The sequence below is a fragment of the Nuphar pumila genome, chromosome 6 (assembly GCF_984573655.1).
Source record: "Nuphar pumila chromosome 6, dmNupPumi1.hap1.1, whole genome shotgun sequence".
NCBI lineage: Eukaryota > Viridiplantae > Streptophyta > Magnoliopsida > Nymphaeales > Nymphaeaceae > Nuphar > Nuphar pumila.
In genome coordinates, this window is record NC_143254.1 from 75654595 (window position 1) to 75680379 (window position 25785).

At 36.9% G+C, this 25785-nt stretch overlaps 2 protein-coding genes across 2 annotated transcripts in view; both read right to left on the minus strand.

Moving 5' to 3' along the window:
• Positions 1-330: 330 nt before the first annotated feature.
• On the minus strand, positions 331-2473 carry LOC149834933 (ferritin-3, chloroplastic-like). The gene is made up of 8 exons (XM_090011612.1): positions 2103-2473; positions 1906-1989; positions 1758-1818; positions 1557-1644; positions 1387-1448; positions 980-1045; positions 828-891; positions 331-728 (listed from the first exon to the last, which is right to left on the minus strand). The coding sequence occupies exons 1-8, from the start codon at positions 2405-2407 to the stop codon at positions 685-687; spliced, it is 774 nt and encodes a 257-aa protein (XP_089867738.1). The 5' UTR covers positions 2408-2473; the 3' UTR covers positions 331-684.
• A 1704-nt stretch (positions 2474-4177) lies between these two features.
• Positions 4178-25785, minus strand: part of LOC149834934 (putative protein phosphatase 2C 80) — a 30954-nt gene continuing 9346 nt past the window's right edge. Inside the window, exon 4 of the mRNA XM_090011613.1 lies at positions 4178-4825. Within this exon, the coding sequence (XP_089867739.1) occupies positions 4532-4825 (294 nt within the window). The 3' untranslated portion in view covers positions 4178-4531. The remainder of the gene's footprint in view (positions 4826-25785) is intronic.

Here is a 25785-nt window from a genome sequence, read left to right on the forward strand (position 1 = left end):
ATTTACCGAGTATGAAGACAATTTTTGTCCAGTTGTCTGCAAAGTAAAATGGTTCAGCAGACAATCTCTACCATCCATTTGAAAGATGATCCGTGAGAGCATATGGCTTGTATTGTATGGACCACCACTCACATGCAAACATGCAAACAGAAGGTGGTGCGAGGCCCAAACGTGTTCTGGTTAGGCTGACAGAAAGAAGTCCTCAAAAAGGTAATTTCCTAACTCGCCCATTTCCATGGCGAAGATAACATAACAATCCAGCAATCTTCCCTTAATGGCACTGATTCACACACATAAAAACACAGATAAAATGGATGCATAATACAAAGCTGAAAAAGGTGAAAACGCTTTTTAACAATGAATATCCCAAAAGACTAAACATTAAAAAGTTCTGAACTTACCCAACCCATTAACTAAGCAACGAAACAGGCAAAAAGCGGAAAGTTTATGCTTTTTATGACCCAAACCCCAAGTAGTCAAGATAAAAAAAGGGTGACCCATTACAATGAGGAAAGACAAAAGTAAAAAGAGCATAACACTCCAAATTGTGAGCTTGCCGGCCTGCCGCTGCAGCAGAGCTACTACTGATGCACTACTGACTACACAAGCCCTCCCAATTCGTCGACCTCCAACGACTCCCGTTTCCATCCCCCATCACATCTCTTCAACCATCGAACTATCATATCATGCTCCCTCATGGAAGAGCATCTGATCGAAGTGCCACACCCCTGCAAGAAATAAAACAAGTAAAAAGTTAAAATCGGTAGAATAAATACACAAGCATAAACTGAACTGTAACTCATTTAATTAGAATATTTGCTTCTCACCATGTCCTTTACCAACCCTCCTGAGCTGAGACACATACTCTGATATCTTCTTTATAGCTTCCACCTACAGGTTGCAGGCCTCAATGAGCTATAGGTAAATAGAGAGCCGGGAAGAACTAGAATTTGTGGGACAAAGTTAAAGAAAATAATACCTGCTCTCCCAAAAACCCGCTCTCAATAAAGTCAGCCAGCTGCGCATCATTGGCTCTTGATGCCACCTTTGTATTAAAAAATAATAATAATAATAAATAAAAGGATCCTACAACAAAAACATAAAGGGTACACATTCGGCTGCTCCTTTCAAAAAACATGATTCAGAATCATTTTCTAGTTTGCTTGAGATTCAGAATCAAATGGGATCTCATGATTTTGAATCTCAAGTAAATTAGAAAGTGACTCGCATTTGCAAAGGCAAATGAGATTCACTTTCTCACAGCTTAACTTTTTATGTTCGGCTGCTTATACAAATCAGATCCACTTTCTCATACAAATGAAAAAAGTAAACCAGAATGATCCAACCGAAAAATGTAAAAGATGGGGGATTTCTTTTGGGCATTACATCATGCAGGTTGAGAAGTTTCTCGTTAACTAATTTCTCCAGAGACAGAGCGAGTTCCATGGCTGCAGAAACAGAGGGATATTCAGTTCACTAACTCTTTATGGGCCATTCTAAATCTAGAAGAAACATAAAAACAATAAAAACCCATAACACAGAACAAGATTTAATACCGTGCAGTGCATCCCCTTTTTCAGGATGATCGAATTCCGTTGACGGACTCTGTATCGTCTGCAACTTGACCCTTCCCCCACGTTTGTTCTAAAGATACAAAAACACAGTAATTTACAAAGAGGAAAGCAAAGAATCCGAAGCAACCAACAAAAAAGAATGAAATCAAAGATCCAGATCTCTCAAGAACCAAGAAAGAACACCTGGTATTCCATTAGTTTCTCTGCGTGCTCCCTTTCTTCATCACTGGATTCCTTAAAAAACCTGAAAATCGACCACATACAACTGTAAGAAAGAAACCACCCATTGACAATAGAAAACCCATAAAATAGAAATAGTTTAGAAAATTACTTGGCGAATCCTTTGAGGGAAACGTTATCCCTATCAAAGTATGCGAACAACGCGTGGTATACATACGAGACGTTGTACTCCACGCTGCAAAACACCACCAACATATCGATCTATCAAATCCCCGAAACCAAACTCCCAAAGCAAGCATAAAAAACAACCACAACAAACATTTTATGAGAAAAAGGTAAAGAACCCACTTGATCTGCTCGTTGATGGCGGCCTCGCAAGGGTCAGAGAATCTCTGGCGAGCGAGAGATTGGTTGGGCGAGGTGGGGACGAGGTAAAGCTCGCTCTGCACCTCCACAAAGGGTTGGAATACGATCCCAGTCAGGGCCTCATCACCGCCTTTCTTTGAGGCAGAAACCACGAGCCGCCTCCCATCTCTGCCGCTCCGCTCGCAAAGAAGTCCCAAACAAGGGGTAGAAGAAGAAGAAGACTGATACCCACGAGAATGGGTTCCGATCTTCAGAGAAGGAACGAAAACTGGAGCTCTTAGGAGCATGGTTTGCCAAGAGGGACGATGAGAGGATACTCAAGAGATGAACGAAGAAGGCGCAGTGACAGGAGGGATGGGAAAACCTAGAGTGAAGAAGCCACTATATAGAGGGAGGTCAATCGTATCCATCTCCTTTTTTGGGAAATCGACCGTCCGTTTGATAACACGTGGACGGCTAGGATCAGAAGGGGAAGAGGTGGAACGTGGAAGGCTCGTGCTCTGTGTGGACGCTTCTGCTCCCTTTCTCCCTCCCTCACAAAATATCCAACTGCTCAACGGCTCCTTTTTTTTTTTTTTTTTTCTTCCCATTTTTTTCTCTTGAATTTTTGCACCTCATACAATAATAAACCAAAGAAAGTCTAAGAATCAAATGTAAAGGAATTGGTAATTGTTATGCTATTTGTATTTTAGTTCTCTTTTGTGCAATTTAACTATTTCTCTCCACCGTAATAAATGGACAGTTTTTTTTGTGGTTTTCCTGATGCCTAGCTCAAATTTCACAATTCATCACTGGGCATCTTTTGCATTCACACTTGGCAGATGCTCGATATTTTTTCCGAGTCCCTGTAGCTGCCCACCTGTCTTGAGTTGGACTCTCTCAATTATTCAGATCGGGTTGATAATCGTCCCATCCCATGGTTCAGTCAGTGTACATCATTTCGTCTTATCCAAGTGTCTCCGAGGTCCGTCGCTAAAAGGGTGAAAACTGGTAAAATTACAGCTGCGTCATGGTTGATTCGAATACGAGCCCAACCTTTGAAACAGTAGGTCCCAATCTGAATCCGGATCCACACTAGATTAAGGAGGCGACACTGAATCAAGATTTGACATTTGCTAAATGTGTGGCTGATCTCATATGAAAGAAGATTTGAAACGAAACCTGTAAAAATATTAAGAATGGATTGAACCTGAATCCAACATAAAGCGTTGATCCCTATCTGAATCCCACCGCATCCTATGGATGATGGACACATTGAAGTTTGATCTAAAGTGTAACCTATTCCGGGTCGGAGCCTGAAAAAGATGGCCCAAATTTAAGGTGAGAGGTTTACCTCTTCTGCCATCCTCGCCTGCCTTGCCCTTCGTAATTTTTAAAAACTTTTTTACTTATTTAAACGGTCCTTCATTTGATGATGATGACCATACTGCCGTTTAAGATATAGCGTAGTCACCTCCTACAATGGGTCTTGAGAAAAAAAATTTATTTTGATGAAAACCCTAAAACCCTTCCATTAGCATAAAATATTTTGCTTATAACAAAAGTACCATTTTTTTAACAGGTTGGAATCGCATTTTAATGACAAGGAATGAAAATAGAACATCATCTTCTAAGAAAAGAATTGGGGCTCTTGCTGTATAAAAATCAGTGGAGTGGATGATGAATATGAGTATTTGATTATTTCATTAAAGGTGCGAACTGCACTATCGTTCAAACTTTTTTTTCTCCTGAAACATTAATGTGCATGATCATCTATCAACTGTTGGTGGCGACTTTTTATTTTCAATTATCAGTGAATAAATGTGAGGCTGACTTCTCCATCAATCACAGAAAAAAAGGTTTGTAAATCCCACAGATTGCCACTAGTTTTTTATAAAATTTTATTAGAACGGCCCTCAAATTTGACAAAGATATTATCATGCTATCAATTATAACATCACAGCTGGATCAGGTTTTATTCATTTACATTTTCAAAAATCAATTAAAGCATTGTTTACAATTTGGCAACTTGATCACAAATTATGATTTTATGGACTAATCATGATGTAGAGTTTGCAGGTTGAAATTGATCAATTTTTGTCCTGATTAATCAGGATTTACTGAGAAGGGCAATCCCAAAGGACAAGTTTGGCGGTTATGGCAAGTATTAGTGAATGGTACATTTCTTTCTTTATCATTTTCTCCTTTGTTATTTTTTATTCTTAATCAAAAGCTATGTGCCCTCATTCACACCCAAGAGACACTAGCGAGCGTTTAATAGGCCAAAGAGGATTTCCAATGTCTCTAAGCCAACTGAACTGAAAGCATGAATCAATATATAGATCGATTTAGCTGCCTGCCATCAAGAACCCGTGAAATTTCGACCCAGCCTCAGGCCTCCAGAGAACTGTACTGGGAAGGAAGGCACCCTTTCACGTACTCGAGCTTGTTATGTAAGAAACAACAACGGTGATGTCATCCAGCTTCCCTCCATAATACCTGTATCCAGCTTCCTGAGCTGCAGTGGAAAACGGGGTTTGCCGGTTCTGGTCCTGTGCTCGTTGCCTTGCAAGGGCTGCTATCTTCTGTGCAGTCACTTGAGGCCCTAACCCAGCTCTAATGGCATGAACAACAACTGTCGTCACCTCATTGTTGTACAAGTTATCAAACAGCCCATCCGTGCCAGCAACCACCACGTCTCCTGGGGCAACTGAAAGGGTGAATACCTATTCAAACCCATGTCCAAAATGTGTCAGAAAAAGTTGGTAGAAGAAGCTGTAGATACTCAAATCAGTTTTCCTTTTAGAGGATAAAGAAAAAAGAAAAAGTGACAAGATGTCACAGAAACAAGAAAAGAAAAAACATTCACAGAAACAAGCCAAAACAAACCATTACAACAACACTAAGCCTGGGACGGCCAATCCATGCAGAGCCCGCATACCCCCATCTATTGGATGGGTAAAGCCTAATCAAGCGCCATGTCTGCAAAAAGTAGCAGGACGGAATAAGTTCTGCCCTCTCATACTGCTCTGTCTTGCAAAATAATCTAAACGAAGATACCAGAACTTGGGGACATCACTGTGCACCCAATAATGCCATATAGCAGGAGGCTACCCAGTATTGTCCTGATTTAAAGTATCTCCAAATAATCACATCCGATACACTCGTACGGTGCTGGGATTGCAATATCTTCAGACAGCTCCAACCCCAAGTCATACCAACAGTCCCTTTTCACCCTGGTTTGCCAAAAAGCCCAGGAAAAAAAACAAAGGTATATCCAGCAGCCAGGGATCTTGCTAAAATCTAGCAAGATAAACATTGCCTATTTAACCCTATTTAACCGTGATCATGTCTTGGAAAACTCCCAAATACCAAATCCAACCCTCTACCAACAAGTCTTTGATCCATGTCCACAGCAGTCCAAAACCCCATACTTGTTCCTCATAATACTCACGAACCAAGCATTTCTGAACGCAACCACCATTTTAGAATAAGCGCGATGATCATTTTTCACAGGTCCTTCACACCCAGCCCCTCACCATGTCTGGGCTGTGTGGTTTGTCAAGAAATGAAGGGTAACCCTGTTAATATATATATATATATATATATATATATATATATATATATATATATATTGTATTGTTTCTTTCTTCTTTTTTTCATGTCATTGGAAGCCCCACTCCATGGAGTCTTTGGGAGCTCCCAAATGACTCTACGAAGGAAGCTCCCAATGGCCTCTCCTTTGAGTTATATATAAATAGGGGAGGTGTTATCCCTATTACTTTCAATGCTTTTGAGCATGTTAATAAAATCCTATTATTTTACTTGTTGGTGTTGCCCTTCCTACACACTTTGTATTGTCCAACCGTGGACTTTTGCTTATGCACTTTTGTGCTTGTATTGTGCCTTTGTATTTATCCACTCTTGACTTGTTTTGTGCTTTTGCATTTTGTTCTTGTAATTCTGCATACTTCATTACATGATATCATAACCATAGTGTGCTTGGTCGCTTGAAGAGTGACCATTGAAATATCATGATTTGGGAACGGATGTGCTTGCGATAACTCAAGTGGGGGGCTCTTCCATGTTCTTCCATAATGCTTCTTCTCTCCTCTACTAAGACAAAATGGAGAATGAGCAAAACATTGATCTTTCTTTAAGTTGAATGGTACCAATTACATGATGTAACCTCAAAGGCAAGAAGCTTTGGGGATATGTGATGGGCTCTATTCTAAAACCTCAACTTAAACTCACCAAGGAGGACAAAAAAAACTTTAGAAGAAAATGCTCGCATAAAAACCATTGAAGACCATCAATCCAAGATAGAAGATTGGGAAAGTAAACATATAAAAATTCTTGCATAGTTTATGAACAATGTTGAACTCAAAATATGTGTCAACATCGTTAAGTTTCGAAAGGCAAATGAAGCATGGTTTTTTATGAAAGGTATGTATACACAAAAACATCTTGCAGGCAATTCTTTCTTTAAGAAAAAATATGTACCATAAAATAAGAGAACATGAGTGTTCGTGATTACTTTAGTATTCTTAGTCCCTTATGGATGAATTATCTCTTTTTAAACCCAAGTGGGTCGCTAATGAAGATGTAGAACTAAGAAAAGAGCAAATGAAAAAAGAGCATTTTTTTCAATTCTTACATGGGCTTAGGCCCGAATACGAACAAGTTAAATCTTCTCTTCATAGATCTAAGTCTCTTCCCTTGAAGGATATCGTTGCCAAAATATGTCAAGAGGAAACTCATATTGGTATGATAAAAAGAAGAGATGAAGTGTTACCCGTGCCCAAACTCGACAATCATATTAAAACTTACAAGACTCCACGCTTTGAGAGGCAAAATAATTATAATGGTGGCTACAAGAAAGTTATTTGTCATCATTGTCTGGGTCATATACAACCAAATTTGCCCAAGTTATATAACACCCCAAAGAACAAAGTGGCTTTCATTGAAGAAACCATACCAAGAAAGAACCAATGAAAGGAAAAGATTTATTTTCACTTGCTCAATTATCGAAGATACTTCAAATGTTTGCTCAATTATCGAAGATACTTCAAATGTTACTCAAATCTCCATCTACATCAGGTGCCGCGATAGCCTCATCTTCTCTTTTAAATGTCTTTTTGGATCTTTGATTCAGGGGTCTCCTTTCATATGACACCTCATGAGAATGGTCTATCTGATTTATGCACTAACTCAAAAAATTCTTATGTTTCAACTGCCGATGAAATATCTTGGTAAATTAAAAATATTGGAACCTTAAATTTCTCTCAAAGTTTTTTTGTGCCAAAAATGAAGGCAGCTCCTCAACTAAATTTAAACCTTCTTTCTGTTTCATAAATTTTCAATCATGGATGTGAAATCCCCTTCTCATCGAAAGGTTACTCTATGCAGGATCTCCAGTCCGAGAAGCAGATTAGGAAAGACAACAAGTAGGGGAAATCTCTACTTCATACAACAACTACGCCTTCATCCCAAAACAATTGGGGTCGGCGATATGAACCAAAAAAGAAAATCATTATGGGTTTTCCACATGAATCCTTCTCCTCCAATCATTTCTATCCAATGTCATGTCCTCGGTGAGGTTCAAAGCATTCATATCCTTTCCTATCATCTCCATCCAAGTCTTCTTAGGCCTACCCGGACCTCTTTTAACTAATATATTTTCTCATTTCTCCATCCTTTTAACTGAAGCATCATTAGGCCTTCGCCGAATATGTCCAAACCACCGTAAACGATTCTCTCTCATCTTATTTTCAATGGATGCAACGCCTACCTTCTTACGTATCTCCTCGTTTCGAATCTTATCTTTTATTGTATTTCCACACATTTATCTAAGCATACGCATCTCAGCTACACTCATTTTTTGAATATGATGTCTCTTGGCAGCCCAACATTCCGTACCATATAGCAAAGCAGGCCTAATTATCGTCCTATAAAACTTTTTCTTCAACCGCAATGGCATTCTACGATCGCACAACACTTCAGTTGCACTTTTTCATTTCATCCACCCAACCTTTATCCTATGATTTACATCTCCATCAATTTCTCCGTACTTTTGAATGATAGATCCCAAATATTTGAAACAGTCATCTACCGGTATTTCTTGCTCACCAAGCTTCACTACACTCTCATCACTACTTCGTTGCTTACTAAACCGACATTCCATCTATTTTGTCTTACTCTTACTCAATTTAAAACCACTTGCTTCTAATGTATGTCTCCATAATTCTAACTAAGCATTAACCCCAGCTCTAGACTCATCAATCAAAACAATATCATCACAGCAAACAACATACACCACGGCACATTTTCTTGAATTGATCTCGTAAGCTCATCCATCACTATAGCAAATAGGAAATGGCTTAATGCAAATCCTTGATGTAACCCAACCGTTATAGAAAAAATGGTTGTCACCCCTCCACAAGTACGGACATTGGTTACTACTCTTTCGTACATATCTTTAATTATACTAATGTACTTGAGAGAAACATCTTTCTTCATCATTGTCCACCAGAGAACATCCCTAGGTACTCTATCGTATGCCTTCTCCAAATCAATAAAAACCATACGCAAATCTTTGTTCATATCTCTATATCTCTCAATAAGTTGTCTAAGAAGATGTATAACTTCTATAGTTGATCTTCCGAGCATAAAACCAAATTGATTCTCCGATATCATGACAACCTTCCTCAACCTATACTCAATCACCCTCTCTCAAAGTTTCATAGTATAACTCATGGGTTTTATACCACGATAGTTTGTGCAATCTTGTATATCACCCTTATTCTTATATAGAGACACCAAAGTACTCTTCCTCCACTCATTAGGCATCTTATTTGTCCGCCAAATCTTGTTAAAAAGATTTGTCAACTATTCTAAACCTTTCTCACCCAAGCATTTTCAAGCCTCGATAGGTATACCATTTGAGCCAACTGTCCTTCTTGATTTCATTTTCTTCAAAGCCTCTGCAATTTCTTTTTTTTGAATCTTGCGCATGAAGTCACGATTCATCTCATGAAGAGGAATGGAGAAGTCTCCAAGATCCTGAGCATGACTTTCATTAAATAGCTTATCAAAATAATCTTTCCATCTCTTCTTAATCTCCTCATCTTTGACTAAAACCCTTTGCGTTTCATCTTTGATACATCTAACCATACCCAAATCCCTCAATTTCCTATCTCTCATGTTTTCAAGCCTATAAATATCCTTCTCGCCCTCTTTGGTATCCAACTTTTTCATAAACCTCCTTATATACCTTATCCCTCGCGTTTCGAACTACTTTTTTAGCTTCCTTCTTTGCTATCATATACTTCTTCAAATTTTCATTATCATGACTCTTAGATTTCTATAACACTCTCTTTTAACCTTAATAGCTAATTTGACATCCTCGTTCCACCATGATGTATCCTTACCTAGCGGTGCACCGCCTTTAGACTCACCCAGTACCTCCTTAGCCACTGTAAACACCCCAAATTTTCACTCACCTCCCGACACTTCCACCAGTGATCATGATCTATTCTCTGAGATCATCAGGAAGGCAAAATGGTCATTTTCTAAGATGAGACCTTGCAGAAATTCATTCTCAATTCTCAAAATTTCTTTATTTAGGCTCAGAAACATCTTCAAACTGCAAATTTTCAAAATCATACTCTTGACAAGAAACTAGAATTTCCAATTCCTGATTCAGAATGGCATTTCATGAAACATGTCTTTGCATATCATCGCATGAGCATTTCATATCATTTCACTGCACAGCATGTCATTTCGAGATCCAGAATTCTTGATTTTTAAAATCATCAATTCATATTCGAATTTTAACTCTTTTAAAATTGATTTCAAATCCCTGGGTTTTTCAAAATTGTCAGTTTCTCTCATCTTAACCCCCAGGACTCCGAATTACAAAAGTTTTCTCAGGAAAACAATCTGGATAGTTTTGATATTGATTTTCAAATTTCGTCAATTGGAAAGCAGGGGACACAACTTTAAATTTAGAAGATTTTATTTCAAACTTTTGCAAAAAGACTTTGAATTTCTTTACAAAATCTCTGCATTTTTTTTATATATATATTGCCCTGAAGGACCATTCTCCTTCTAAATTTTTGAAATCAAGCCAAATTTTACTTCGTATTTTCTAAATAGCCTATTATAAAAATCCCAAAAAGAATTTATTTATTTTGATTTTGCTTTTTATTTCAAATAACGAAATGACATGGGACCCACCCTGAAGTGGCGTCGCACTCAAATTCCCAGGTATTTCTCTTGTTTCAATGGTGATTCCAAGCGGGGCCCACCCTGAGATGGCACAAATTTATAAATCCTTCTCTCTAATTTTCAGTCTTTATTTATTTTACAAAATAAGAAAGTGGGCCCACGCATAGGTGGCGCCCCACTACAGCGTCCTGTAAAGAAAAAAAAAACAAATAAAAAATTTTTCTTTTTATTATTTCAAAAGGTTTTTCAAATCCGACTGAGGTGGCACCACCTTAAAAAAAATGAGAGAAAACCCGTTTTACCCATTTTTTTTCACTTTTTCAGCCCCCAAATGGTGCCACAGCCGAGCCCTATCCCTAAAAGTTCACTTTACCTAAGTTTTAGGTAAAGGAACTCAAAAAAAAAATCAAATAAAGAAATCATCCCCCTCCAAGATTGACTATATTTCGAAAATTTTCAAAAAGTTTGTTGGAAAGTCTCAAATGATTTCAAAAACTTGTTACGAAGCTTCAAGAATCTCCGATTTTTTTGAGAAGTCTGCTGAAAATCTTTAAAAGGAAACCCTTTGATCGCCAGCAAAGGGGGGCAGAAGGGAACTCGATTTTTCTCCCATCTCTGGAATTCCCCTTTTATTGCCTCTCTTCCTCTCTACCAGCAGAGGATTTCCCCCGACTCCCTCTAATCCAATCCCCCCACCGGCTTCTCTCTCTCCTCTCCCCTCCTCTATCTTCTTCTTCTTCCCTCTCTTTTTCCCCTGATTTTCCCCCTCCTTGATCGACTCAAGACAACTACTGCAACGGTAGCATTCTAGAAAGAACACTTCCCTCCTCTCAGCTTCTGTCGAGCCAAGGTAAGGATCATTATTCTTCCTTTGATTCATATCTCCTTTCTTCCTTTTCCTTGGATTGTCGATCCCCTATCCATTAACGCACCATATGCAATATCAGTCTACACATAGCAGCACTGATTAGCATCTTGCAACAACGATTTGACCCTTTGCTGGGTTACATCTTTCTCATAATCGCTTTACATATTTTTTTATTTTCTGCATTCTATGTGTTTTCATTCCATCATATATTAGTTGTAGATGAATTGTCATATTTCGTTCTGCATCATCTTAGGCATATTCATTTACGTCATCCAGTGTAATTTCATCCTACATTTTATTTTCGGATACTCTGCACTTGTGCATTGTTCATATCCATTACCTTAACATGTGTATTTTTTATTTATCACGCTATTCATATGTTTTTGGTCCATCAATACATTCATGCGTTTTTTTTTATCATTATAGCATTTATTTATTTTTTCTGCTCTGAACCATCATCCAACACCATAGATTCACCCATGACAGTATATTTTTATTGAGTGTGGAAAGAGAGGCTCTGTAACCCCCTTTTCTTCACTTTATATGCATCACACAGTCTCTGCAAGGGTAGAGATATCATGGTTTTCTGGGGTTCAGTTGAATCCCATCACCTTCAGTATACTCATTAACTCTGGTGACCTACGCATATCATTTTAGTTCATCTTCAATATCCTGTATCGCATTTTTTTTACTGCTTGCATCTCCCTCTTTTAGATTTATGGTAGTTCAACTTTGTTATGTTTCTTTATCGACATTCCTTATTAACATTCTGCAAATTCTATTTATTGCGTTTATTCTTTCGTGGTGTCTGATATCATTTTGTTGTTTAACATATCTGTGGGATCTCTTAATTTGTTGTGTCCTCTTCTGATTCGATAACATATCAGTAGCCATGTCATAGTGTATTTAACATCACCAGTAATATTCTGTGCCTTTTGCTGCAATTTCCTGTGTAATATCTCTCATCACTAATTTGCTTCATGAAATAATGCTTGCCTCATTAACCCGAGTAATCCTAACCCTCATGACCTCTCGTTTCACTGTATTTTACCCAATATTTCATGCATTTCACTCCTTATGTCCCCAATCAATAGGAATACTTATCTGGATAAACTTTCTTTGAGTAATAAGAAAGAAGGTTAACCTTCTCAGCTTTCAGCAGCAGATCTATTTGTGAGTACCGTGGATCCCTTGAAGGAGTCATTTCTTATCACAAGCAAATGCAATTCTGCCTATTCTTACTGTGAGCCATCCTACATGCAAAATTCACTGTTAGGTTTCTGATGATGGTGTTGCAATACTATGCTTAAAACATTAGTAGAGATGTCGCAGTTTGCAGGAAAACCAGAGGGACATTTGTCCAAGAAATCGACCATCTCAGAAGGGTGAGGTTTTTATTTATTTATGAACATCAGCATGACAGATAAGTTGCAAATGATCATTTGATTGACCACTTTAAAGCAGTGATTACTAACAGGAACATCACTTTCATCAATATATATATATATATATATATTGCATGTTTCATTTGCTCCTCCCTTTTGTATATTTCATGCATTAAGGTTCTTTTGGAGTCGGATTGTTCAATAAAGCTATTACCCACAGTCTTTGTTTCGAATAACTATGAAGTCTCAAGATGCCAACACCTGATTGGTACTCACTCCATGTGTATTCAGATACTTTTGCATGAGTTAATATTAGCTAGTGAAATGTTTGATGGGCATTTATCAGCTTTCATAATTGAAGACACTGATTTGCTTAGTAAATCCAAGTTGCAGTCACTCATGTATTATGAATACTGTAAATAGTTGTGGTGTGGATAGGCTGTAAGTGGCCATTTGAAGGTATGACGAGTGTGAGAGAATGTAAATTGTGATGTGAGCCTGAGTAAGATCATAAGTGTCATAGCATGAAGACATTATAGTTATGGTATTGTCAAGGCTACATTATATGGTCTGTAATATTTATTGAATAAGCTGGCTAATAGTCCATATGCATATCTGTAACTACCTTTCCATCATACCCTATCTTTCTGTATACATTTCTTTATGTAGATACATTTTCATGTGTACTCAAGTAGATATGTTTCTATATACATATTTCCTTTAGTATAAGTCTAAGCATTTAGGTATATATATATATATATATGTCTCATTTGGCTTAAGCTTAGCATCTAGGCATTTTCATAAGTATTCCATATATACTTTAGACATTATATTTTCATTAATATGTACATTTCTATTGTAATCTAGGCATAATTGTCTTTTCAATCTCTCTTTGCATGTTGTATTTTTGCAGGAAAAGTTTGGAAGAGGCCCATTCTTTTTATTTTTATTTTTTTTCTATTTTCTCAGTTTGCTTTATGTCATCTATGTAACAATCAAATGTAATTCTGGAATAAGAGATTTATTTTCCCGCTTAGATTAGGATGCATGTCATATAGTTTGAATTTCTGTAATATCATAATTCATGCATTTTATTTTGAAAACCACTATGGATGTACACGAATGGCACGTACACCAACTCTTAGGGAGTTGATGAACTCGGTGGAGTCCATATTTACGGCCCTAATCGAAATATGGACGAGACACAGATTCAGCATCTTTCTACTAGTCACACAGAGCCTACACCCTTAGGCTATCTTCAAAATGCACATCTTTTCAATTTTACAAAATATTGTGAATTAAATCAATTAAATTTTAAACATGTTCATGGCCACAGTCAGAATATGTGAAGAGTTTATTTTGGTTTAATAAACCTTTTCCCACAAATTCTTCAGAAGATTTTCTGGACATCTTTATCAAAGTGCATTCATCCATTCAAATCATTTGCATCATGAAATTACCTGCATTTTCACACTTTTTTCAAGAAAATTTCATTATAAGGAAATCAATTCTTCAAGAGACTGAAAATTTTTCAAAGTCAGATTTTCTCAAGTTATGTTTTCCTGCGATTTTCTTGGAAAATATTCTTTTCTTAAAATTCATTTTCAATTATTCAAAAGGAGTTTTTTTTCATCATTCTCAAAAACTCAAAAGCGATTTTCAAATATTTCGAGGCTAAGATTTTCAGAATTTCAATTTCCTGAGTTTTGATTTCTCTTCTCCAAAGAGTTTTCCTATGAATTTTCAATCATTTTTCAAAGCAAAGTTTTCAAAAGCCGAAATTTTCCTGACAAACATCTTCTCTGCCTGTGTAGTTATACACTGCCGGTCCCAAGCCCGGATAAAGGAGGAGGGTTGCGGTAGGCCTGTGACAGCCAGCATAAAAACTTTGTCATATCCTATGAAAATGAACCAATATGAGAATTTCGTTGGGGCGTTCCCTACTGAGCGACGCGCTGTACTCTCTAGGCCCGGAGGCAGTGATAAATGTGCAAGGGTTGCTAGGTCGTCGCCCAGAAGCGACGCGTCACACCGGCGCCCGGGTGTGGTGTCAAATAGGCAAGGGTTCCCTCACTTTGTTGGACGGGTGGGGGTAAAGAAGTTAGTCCAAGACCATAAAATTAGGTTAGCCACTTGGAACATAGGGTCTTTAACTGGTAAGTTGGTAGAGTTAGTAGATGTTATGTGTAGGAGAAAGATTGATATTTTATGTCTTCAAGAGACCAAATGGGTAGGTGAGAAAGCTAAAGTGATAGAACCTTGGGGATATAAGATTTGGTATACAGGAATAAATAGGAATAGGAATGGAGCAGGGATTGTTATGAGTCGTCAGTTTATAGATAATGTAGTTGAGGTCCGTAGGAAGGGTGATAGAATTTTACTTATTAAATTAGTATTAGGTACGAATATTATTAATATTATTAGTGTTTATGCACCTCAAGTAGGTTTAGATGATTCCATTAAGCATCAATTTTGGGAAGATTTAGATGGAGTAGTACAAGAGACATCTTATGGAGAAAAGCTTTTCATCGGCGGTGACCTTAATGGACATGTAGGCATTAGTAGGGATGGATTTGAGAATATCCATGGAGGCTATGGTATAGGAGAAAGAAATGAAAGTGGAGAAAGGATTTTAGATTTTTGTTTGTCCTATGATATGATCTTAGCAAACACTTGGTTTAGGAAGAGGGAGTCTCACCTAGTAACATTTAAAAGTGGGGTTAATACGAGTCAGATAGATTTTTTCCTACTTAAAAAGAGAGATAGGGGTTGTTGCATCGATTGTAAGGTTATACCAGGAGAAAGTGTAGCTACACAACATAGAGTCTTAATTTTAGATCTTAGAATTAGACAATGCCGCAAAAGGGATAGACATAGGATAGATCATAGAATTAAGTGGTGGGCACTGAAAGGAGCTAAACAAGGAATGTTTGTAGAGCAGGTAGTTAAGGAAGTTGATTGGTGTCTCGAGGAGGATTCAGAATCAATGTGGAATAAGATAGCGGGTGGTATGAGAAAAGTAGCTAAGGAGGTATTGGGTGAGTCTAAAGGCGGTGCACCACTAGGTGATACATCATGGTGGAACGAGGATGTCAAATTAGCTATTAAGGTTAAAAGAGAGTGTTATAGAAATCTAAGTAAGAGTCGTGATAATGAGAATTTGGAGAAGTATATGATAGCAAAGAAGGAAGCTAAAAAAGTTGTTCGAAACGCGAGGGCTAAGGTATATAAGGAGGTTTATGACAAGTTGGATACCAAAGAAGGCGAGAAGGATATTTATAGGCTTGCAAAGATGAGAGATAGGAAATCGAAGGATTTGGGTATGGTTAGATGTATCAAAGATGAAACGCAAAGGGTTTTAGTCAAAGATGAGGAGATTAAAGAGAGATGGAAAGATTATTTTGATAAGCTATTTAATGATAGTCATGCTCAAGATCTTGGAGACTTCTCAATTCCTTTTCATGAGATAAATCGTGACTTCATGCGCAAGATTCAAAAGAAAGAAATTGCAGAGGCTTTGAAGAAAATGAAATCAAGAAGGGCAGTTGGCCCAGATGGTATACCTATCGAGGCTTGGAAATGCTTGGGAGAGAAAGGTTTAGAATGGTTGACAAATCTTTTTAACTTGATTTGGCGAACAAATAAGATGCCTAATGAGTGGAGGAAGAGTACTTTGGTGCCTTTATATAAGAATAAGGGTGATATACAAGATTGCACAAACTATCGTGGTATAAAACTCATGAGTCATACTATGAAACTTTGGGAGAGGGTGATTGAGTCTAGGTTGAGGAAGGTTGTCATGATATCGGAGAATCAATTTGGTTTTATGCCTGGAAGATCAACTATGGAAGCTATACATCTTCTTAGACAACTTATTGAAAGATATAGAGAGAGGAACAAAGATTTGCATATGGTTTTTATTGATTTAGAGAAGGCATACGATAGAGTACCTAGGGACGTTCTCTGGTGGACAATGATGAAGAAAGGTGTTTCTCTCAAGTACATTAGTATAATTAAAGATATGTATGAAGGAGTAGTAACCAATGTCCGCACTTGTGGAGGGGTGACAACCGATTTTTCGATAACGGTTGGGTTACATCAAGGATCTGCTTTAAGCCCTTTCCTATTTGCGATAGTGATGGATGAGCTTACGAGATCAATTCAAGAAAATGTACCGTGGTGTATGTTGTTTGCTGATGATATTGTTTTGATTGATGAGTCTAGAGCTGGGGTTAATGCTAAGTTAGAATTATGGAGACAGACATTGGAAGCTAGAGGTTTTAAGTTGAGTAAGAGTAAGACTGAATATATGGAATGTCGGTTTAGTAAGCAACGAAGTAGTGATGGGAGTGTAGTGAAGCTTGGTGAGCAAGATATACCGGTGAATGATTATTTCAAATATTTGGGATCCATCATTCAAAAGTATGGAGAAATTGATGGAGATGTAAATCATAGGATAAAGGTTGGGTGGATGAAATGGAAAAGTGCTACTGGAGTGTTGTGCGATCGTAGAATGCCATTGCGGTTGAAGGGAAAGTTTTATAGGACGACTATTAGACCCGCTTTACTATATGGTACGGAATGTTGGGCTGCCAAGAGACATCATATTCAAAAAATGAGTGTAGCTGAGATGCGGATGCTTAGATGGATGTGTGGAAATACAATAAAAGATAAGATTCGGAACGAAGAGATACGTAAGAAGGTAGGTGTTGCACCCATTGAAAATAAGATGCGAGAGAATCGTTTACGGTGGTTTGGACATATTCGGCGAAGGCCTAATGATGCTCCAGTTAGAAGGTTGGAGAAATGGGAAAATATATTAGTTAAAAGAGGTCGGGGTAGGCCTAGGAAGACTTGGATGGAGATGATAGGAACGGATATGAATGCTTTGAACCTCACCGAGGACATGGCGTTGGATAGAAATGATTGGAGGAAAAGGATTCATGTGGAAGACCCAAAATGAATTTCTTTTTTGGTTCATATCGCTGACCCCAATTGTTTTGGGATGAAGGCGTAGTTGTTGTTGTTGTTGTTGAAACATCTTCTCTTTCGATGTTTACCTTTCCTCAAGAATTCTTTCCATTTTCCTAGGATTTTTCTCACATCCTCAGAAATTTTATTATGATTTTCAAACCCCCTTTTATAAGAGTTTTTCTGAGAAATTGATTTCCAATTTTCCTTAGAAATATTTTTCATTCCAAAACATTTTCTGAGCACACATCATATTTTCCAATCTGCATTTTACAAAATTTCATAGCACATGCCTGAATTCTCTGTGCATTTAGGATAGAATACGATTTTGATGATTTAACTAAGTCAAACACACATTTGATCCTAGGTTCGATTACCCCTGTTAAAGGCGGCAGAAACGGTCGAACCTCGTACCGATAGGTCGAGCCCCATCCTATGGATTTTCCTGTTATTTTCAAAAAGAGAGGCGAGTATTTCAAAACAATTTTCAAAAACTCTAGTCAAGTTTGACTCACGGGAAGGTTTTCCCTCTCTCCCGCAGGGAAGAGAAAAATTTTTGCGACGAAAACAGCCACCTTTCTCATGTCACCCGCTATCTTATTCCACATTGATTATGAGTCCTCCTCGAGACACCAATCAGCTTCCTTAACTACCTGCTCTACAAACATTCATTGTTTAGCTCCTTTCAGTGCCCACCACTTAATTTTAGGATATATCCTATGTTTATCCCTTTTGCGGCATTTTCTAATTCTAAAATCTAAAATTAAGACTCTATGTTGTATAGCTATACTTTCTCCCAGTATAATCCTACAATCGATGCAACAACCCCTATCTCTCTTTCTAAGTAGGAAAAAATCTATCTGACTCGTATTAACCCTACTTTTAAATGTTACTAGGTGAGACTCCCTCTTCCTAAACCAAGTGTTTGCTAAGATCATATCATAGGACAAACCAAAATCTAAAATCCTTTCTCCACTTTCGTTTTTTTCTCTTATACCATAGCCTCCATGGATACTCTCAAATCCATCCCTACTAATGCCTACATGTCCATTAAGGTCACCGCCGATGAAAAGCTTTTCTCCATAAGATATCCCTTGTATTACTCCATCTAAATCTTCCCAAAATTGACGCTTAATGGAATCATCTAAACCTACTTGAGGTGCATAAACACTAATAATATTAATAATATTCATACCTAATACTAATTTAATAAATAAAATCCTATCACCCTTCATACGGACCTCAACTACATTATCTATAAACTCACGATTAATAACAATCCCAACTCCATTCATATTCCTATTTATTCCTGTATACCAAATCTTATATCCCCAAGGTTCTATCACTTTTGCTTTCTCACCTACCCATTTGGTTTCTTGTAGACATAAAATATCCATCTTTCTCCTACACATAACATCTACTAACTCTACAAACTTACCAGTTAAAGACCCTATGTTCCAAGTGGCTAACCTAATTTTATGGTCTTAAACTATCTTCTTTACCCCCACCTGTCCAACAAAGTGAGGGAACCCTTGCCTATTTGACACCACACCCGAGCACCGGTGTGACGCGTCGTTTCTGGGAGACAACCTAGCAACCCTTGCCCATTTATCACTGCCTCCGAGCCTATAGAGTACAGCGCATCGCTCAGTAAGGAACGCCCCAACAAAATTCTCATATTGGTTCATATTCATAGGGTGTGACTAAATTTTTATGTTGACTGTCACTGGCCTACCGCAAATCTCTACTTTATGAATCATCTAAATCTTTCTCCATTCTTTTTATAATTATGTCCAAGATAAGGATATTGAAACTTAGCATAAAAGACTTGGACACTCAAGCTTCTCAAAGATGTATATACTTCCTTTTGAAAAAAAAATTGTAATGAAAAAAAATTAGTTTGCAAAGATTGTATCTTTGGAAAGATGAAATCCATTCATTTTCCGAATAGAACTTTTGTCTCTAAGAGACCTTTTTTAATTAGTGCATGCGAATGTTTGGGGACCTTCTCCCGTCATATCAAAATGAGGATATTTATATTATATTACCTTTATCGATGATTTCACTAGATATGTATAGATCTACTTCATTAATTTCAAATATGATGTGTTCTCTTTCTTTAAAAAATTTTATATGCTTGTCAAAAATCAATTTCAAAACAATATTTTTATTCTTAGATCTGATTCAGGTGGTGAATACTTATCAAATGAGTTTCAAAATTATCTTGAACAAAACGGGATTTGTCATCAAAAGTCATGTCCTAGAACTCTCCAACAAAATAAATTAGTCGAAAGAAAAGATAGACATACTATATAAACCACTAAGACACTACTTATTTCTAAAGATATTCTAATAGGTTTTTGGGCCAAGGCTACTCTAACATTAACATATTTGATAAATAGAATGGTCTCATCATCCTTGCAAAATGCATCTCCTTATGAAAAATCATTTGAAAGAACACCCAATTTCAAGCGGTTGCGAATTTTTTTTTGTAAGTGTTTTGTACTCTTTCATAAAAGAGATAAATTGTCTCCAAAAGATATAGATGTTTTGACTATAAGAGTAACAAACTATATGTTTCTAAAGATGTAACATTTTTTGAAAAATGAAAATGGTTTTGAGTACCAAGAAAAACAATGAAGTTGATTATACTTTTTTATTTGATCTTTTGCCACAAGAGTCGACTTCTTGTGATGATTCTTTGAATGACATTGGGGATAATACCTTAAATGATAATGAAAATGGTGATAATAATGTGCATTCAATTGATGATAATGTGGAATCATCTATAAGAAATAATGATATTGTTGATAAACCCATACAAATATATACCCGACGTGAGCAAAGGTATCCATTAAATGCTTTAAAAAAATATTCACAAAATTCGTTGTTAGAAGAAACGTGTCTTAGAAGATCCAATCGTATCTCCAATCCACCAAGTAGGTCATTGACACCAAAATATAGGTCATGCCTAATAGCTTTACATTTCTATCATGAACCGTCACATTATAATGAAGTCAAAAATCTTCCACAATGAGTTGAAACAATAGATATAGAACTTAAAGTTTCTGAAAAAGCTAAAACATGAAAAATAATTTCATTACCCATAGGAAAGAAATTTATAGGATGTTGATGGATTTTTAAGGTTAAACCAAGAGTGATGGGACTCTAGAACGATATAAAGCTAGGTTAGTGGCCAAAGGGTACTCTCAAGAATATGAAATTGATTATGAAGAAACATGTCCCAGTAGCTAGAATGACTAGTGTTAGGACACTCGTAGTCGTTGCATCTATTCAAAAATAACCCATATACCAACTAGATGTGAAAAATGTTTTTCTAAATGGTGAATTAAATGAAGTGGTATGCATGGATCCACCGGTGGGGTTTTGTATTGAAAAAGGTAAAATCCTTAAACTTAAAAAAGCTTTATATGTTCTAAAACAAGCTCCTAAAGCTTGGCATGATAAATTTAGTAATGTAATGACTCATCTGGGTTTTCATTCTTGCTATACTGACACTGCTCTCTTTGTTAAAAGTACAAGTGATCATGCATAATTTTATATATTTACATGCATGATTACGTGCGATAAATGATTAAAAATATTGGTTTGTTAAGAGTTTCATTGATTTTTTATCAAATTGTAATTTTAGCAAATTGAATCGCTTTTGAGTATTTTTTTAAAATTAATTAAGTTTTTAGAAAATATTTTTAGAAAGAGAAAACTTTTGAAATTGTTGAAAAATCCTTGGACCCTTTTTGAAAAGTCTTCTAAAAGCCTAATTAGACCTAACCACTAGCTATAAATAGTTGTTTTAAAACAAAGGGGGACGTTTTTCCTTCTTGGAGTTGACGCCCCCTCTGCCTCTCTATTCCCTCTTCTATATATATATAAATATATATATATACCGGTTTCTTCCCTTTTCTTCCTCTCTTCATCCTCTTCTTCTAGTCCTTATCTTCGCCGGTATTTTCGTCCCTCTTTCATCAGAAAGGTGTCTACAACAAGTGGAAAAGTCATTTATTTTTCTCAACCACTCCATCGAAAACGGATCGTGAGGTACGTTTCTTCTCCCCCTTCTCCGTAGTATTTAGAATCATTGCATGCATTATATTTAAGTTGTTGCATCTCCATAGCATAAAATATAACCTGATTTGTCTTTGTTTTGTTTTCGCATTATAGAATAGGCCATATGCATCGTAGAAACTAGTGTTGTGTTTCTCCGTCATAATTTTTTTTTCGTTGGTTATTTAGATAACATATAAAAAAAAAACATAATCAGCTACCATAGTTAATCTGTAGATTATAGTGTTTATGCTATTACTAGGTGTCTTTTTTTTTGTTCTAGTTTAGTTGTTAATTGAGATCACGTGCAACATCGACAGCACGATTGGATCAACACATGCGCTTCATGGCCTGTTGAATACAGTTTTTAAGAAAAAAAAAATTTTTACAGCAGGACAGGAGCTGCACACGTAGGGATGGCAGTGGACCGGGGCGGGGCAGGGGACAAGGTCTCCACCCCTGCCCCGTCTCAAAATCCGAACCTCCATCCCCGCCTCCATCCCCGTTTCAAGTCCTCCATCCCCAGTCCAAACGGGGGCGAGGCGGGGCGGGGCCCCGTTTCCCCTCGGTCTATAGTCATCCCTTAAAGGATTGGGGATGGGGCGAGGCAGGGCAAGGCAGAGATTGGGATGGGGACAGGGCGGGGCGGGGAAAGCATAAGTCCATCCCTGCCTCCATCCTCGCACGGGGATAGATTTTAACCTTCATCCCCGCCTCCATCCTCGTTTCATACCCTTCATCCCCGATCCAAACAGGGCGAGGCGGGGCAGGGCCCCGTTGTCCCCCGGTCCACTGCCATCCCTATGCACATGGCTGCGAGCTGCAACGTTTCAAGCTCCAACCGAACAGTGTTTCACGCTGTTCCAGTTTCAAGTTTGAGCCAGCACAACGTGAAACGCTATGACTACATCACGCATTTAGCGTCAACCACACTCAGCGTGATTGACGCTAAGTCTGAATCCGTTTTATTTTTTTATCTTGTGAGTGATTTGTGTTAGTTGTTAAGTCAAGATTAGTTTAGTATTAGTCTTCATAATTAATTGTTAGATTAACTTAAAGTAATTTTTTTATTTTTTTTAGTCAAGTTACATTAATTTGTGTTAATACCGTACACGTACAGTCGATCCACATTGTAAAATTGAGGAATTAACGTCAAACACGACTCTACGTGTTTGACACTAACTCTAGTCGAGCATATGTGTGTTCGGTTTTTAGTTTTATTTAGATTCAATTTAATCAGTTAGTTTTCTTTAGATTCAAATTACTTAATCCAAGAGTAGTTACTTAGTAAAAATAATTTTGTCAGTTTTGTTCTAGTGTAATTTAATTGTAGCTTTTATGAATTAGTTTATAGTTCTCGATTTCCTGAGTTAGATTGTTAATGTTTTGTTCATTGCTTAATTAGTTAGATTAAAGTAATTTAGACTTACGAATTTTTATTATGTACTTGATTAATTTTTTCTTTAGGGTGTTAGTTTCACTAGTTAGTTTAATTGTCATAGTTGTTGTTTTTTTTTAGTTTAGTTTGTTTCACAATTGGTTACATAGTGTTAGTTTGCTTTGCTAATTTATCTTTTAGTGATTTAGGATTACATGTTAGATTAGGTTGTTAGATTCTTGTTTTTCTTGATTTGGCATAAAACTAACCTTAGATTCTAGCATAATTTTCTTTGTTTTTGTTTTTTTTTTGTGATTTTTGTTTTGTAACGAGGAGATACGTAAGAAGGTAGGCGTTGCACCCATTGAAAATAAGATGAGAGAGAATCGTTTACGGTGGTTTGGACATATTCGACGAAGGCCTAATGATGCTCCAGTTAGAAGGATGGAGAAATGGGAAAATATATTAGTTAAAAGAGGTCGGGGTAGGCCTAGGAAGACATGGATGGAGGTGATAAGAAAGGATATGAATGCTTTGAACCTCACCAAGGACATGGCATTGGATAGAAATGAATGGAGGAAAAGGATTCATGTGGAAGACCCATAATGATTTTCTTTGTTGGTTCATATCGCCGACCCCAATTGTTTTGGGATGAAGGCGTAGTAGTTGTTGTTGTTGTTGTTGTTGTTGTTGTTGTTGTGATTTTTGTTTTGTAAGGAAGCGGTTGGACATGCGGTGAGCCCTCAAAAGTACCCTAGAAGAGCCTTTGAGGTCCCCAAAAAGTCCCCTCAAAAGGCCTTTCAAGCCCCTTAAGGAGTCATTTACGCATCAAATAAGCAAGAAGAACATACATCGATTCAAAGAAGGGACTAGAAGCTCAGAGCACTGAAGACCTTCTCTTTTATTTTTAGCTTAGGATTTATTTTATTTAATTTATTGGGTTTGTAATAAGGTCACTTAATTATTTTTATTTATTTAAGCCATCCGCAGAGGGTCGCACTCTTAGTTAATTAATTAATTAATTCTTTTATTTTTCAAGGCAATAAAGAGTAGCTTAGTTTTCTGTGGAATACAATGTGTTTCTCTCGTTTCCTGAGACTACCCGAACTCTACCACTCGTGCAGAGCCGGTTTTTATTATTTGGTGTCTGGCTCGTATAAAACGTTTTTATTCAATAATACCTTTTAAAAATCTATTTCATAAACTCACACCAATAGGTTCTACGGTTATTCTTCTACTTTATGGAGATGATATGATTATCACCAGAAGTGACAAACAAAGAATTAGTGATATTAAAAAATATTTAAAAAAAAAATTGATGTGTCTGATTTCGATTTTTTAAGATATTTCTTAAGAATTGAAGTTACGTACTCTCCCGTAGCATATATTCTTTCTCAAATGAAACTTATTGTTGATATTTGTACCAAGTCTGACATTACAGATGATAAGAAGATAGAAACCCAAGAAATGATTAATGCTAAATTAAGGCTGAAAAGACTCTACTTGAAGATCTTACACCTTACTGCCAACAGTTTGGTCACTAAATTACTTATTCATCACTCGGCCAGACATAGCTCATGCAGTTCACTCCGTCGGTTCAACACGCTCCAACCACTGTGCACATGAGTGTTGTGTTGCAAATTGTTAGATACATCAAGAATACTATAACAAAAGGGGGTTTTTTATCCCCATCTTCATTAGATTTACATGCTTATACTGATACTGATTGGGGTGAAAATTCCAATGATAGTCTCCACTACCTGCTTTTGTGTATTGTTAGGTGACTATATGCTTTTATGAAGATGCAAGAAGCAACAAAAAATATCATTATCCTTAACTGAAGCTGAATATCGTGCAATGGCTACGACAACAATAGAGCTTGTGTGACTTAAAAGTCTTCTCAATGATATAGAAATAATCGTCTCAACACCCTCAAAAATGTATTGCAACAATAAGAGTGTAATCTAGATTGTGAACAACCTTCCATGAGCAAACTAAACATATTGAAATGGATTGTCACTATGTACGTGATGAATATCTGAGAGAAACTATTACGTTATTATATGTCATATTGGAGTAACAGTTGGCGGATTTCTTCACCAAAGTTTTCTGTAGTCCTCGCTTTATTTTTCTCCTTAGCAAACTTTCGGTCATTTCCCCATAAGTTTGAGAGGAAGTTAAAATATATATGTTTGTATATATATACTCATGTATATATATATATATAATTTGTATTGTATTTGTTTGCCCAACAAGGGCATTTTTGTCTTTTTGCATGTAATTATACTTGTTTATTAAAAATAAATATTTTTTATTTTCCTTTTTTTTATTTCCATGCCATTGGGGCCCCACTTCATAGAGCCGTTGGGAGCTCCCCAATGACTATGAAGGGAGCTCTCAATGGCCTCCCATTTAAGTTGTTGTATATAAATAGGGGAGGTGTTCCTCCTATTACTTTCAATGCTTTTAAGCATGTTATTAATAAAATCCTATTCTTTTACTTGTTGGTGTTGCCCTTTGTACGCACTTTCTATTGTCCCATTGTATTGTCCCGTCATGGAGTTTTGCTTATGCTTTTGCACTTTGTTCTTGTAATTCCGCATACTTCTTTACAAAATCCCCCATTCTTCCTCGATCCCTTCCAAAGGAATTCTCTGAACATTATATTTAGTCTCTTCTCAAATACTGCCATCAAATAGGATGGAACAGAGGATAAGACATGCTTAAACAAAACTAACCTGCCAGCTATTGACAGATGGTGAACATTTAAGGCTTGCAGCCTCTTAGCTC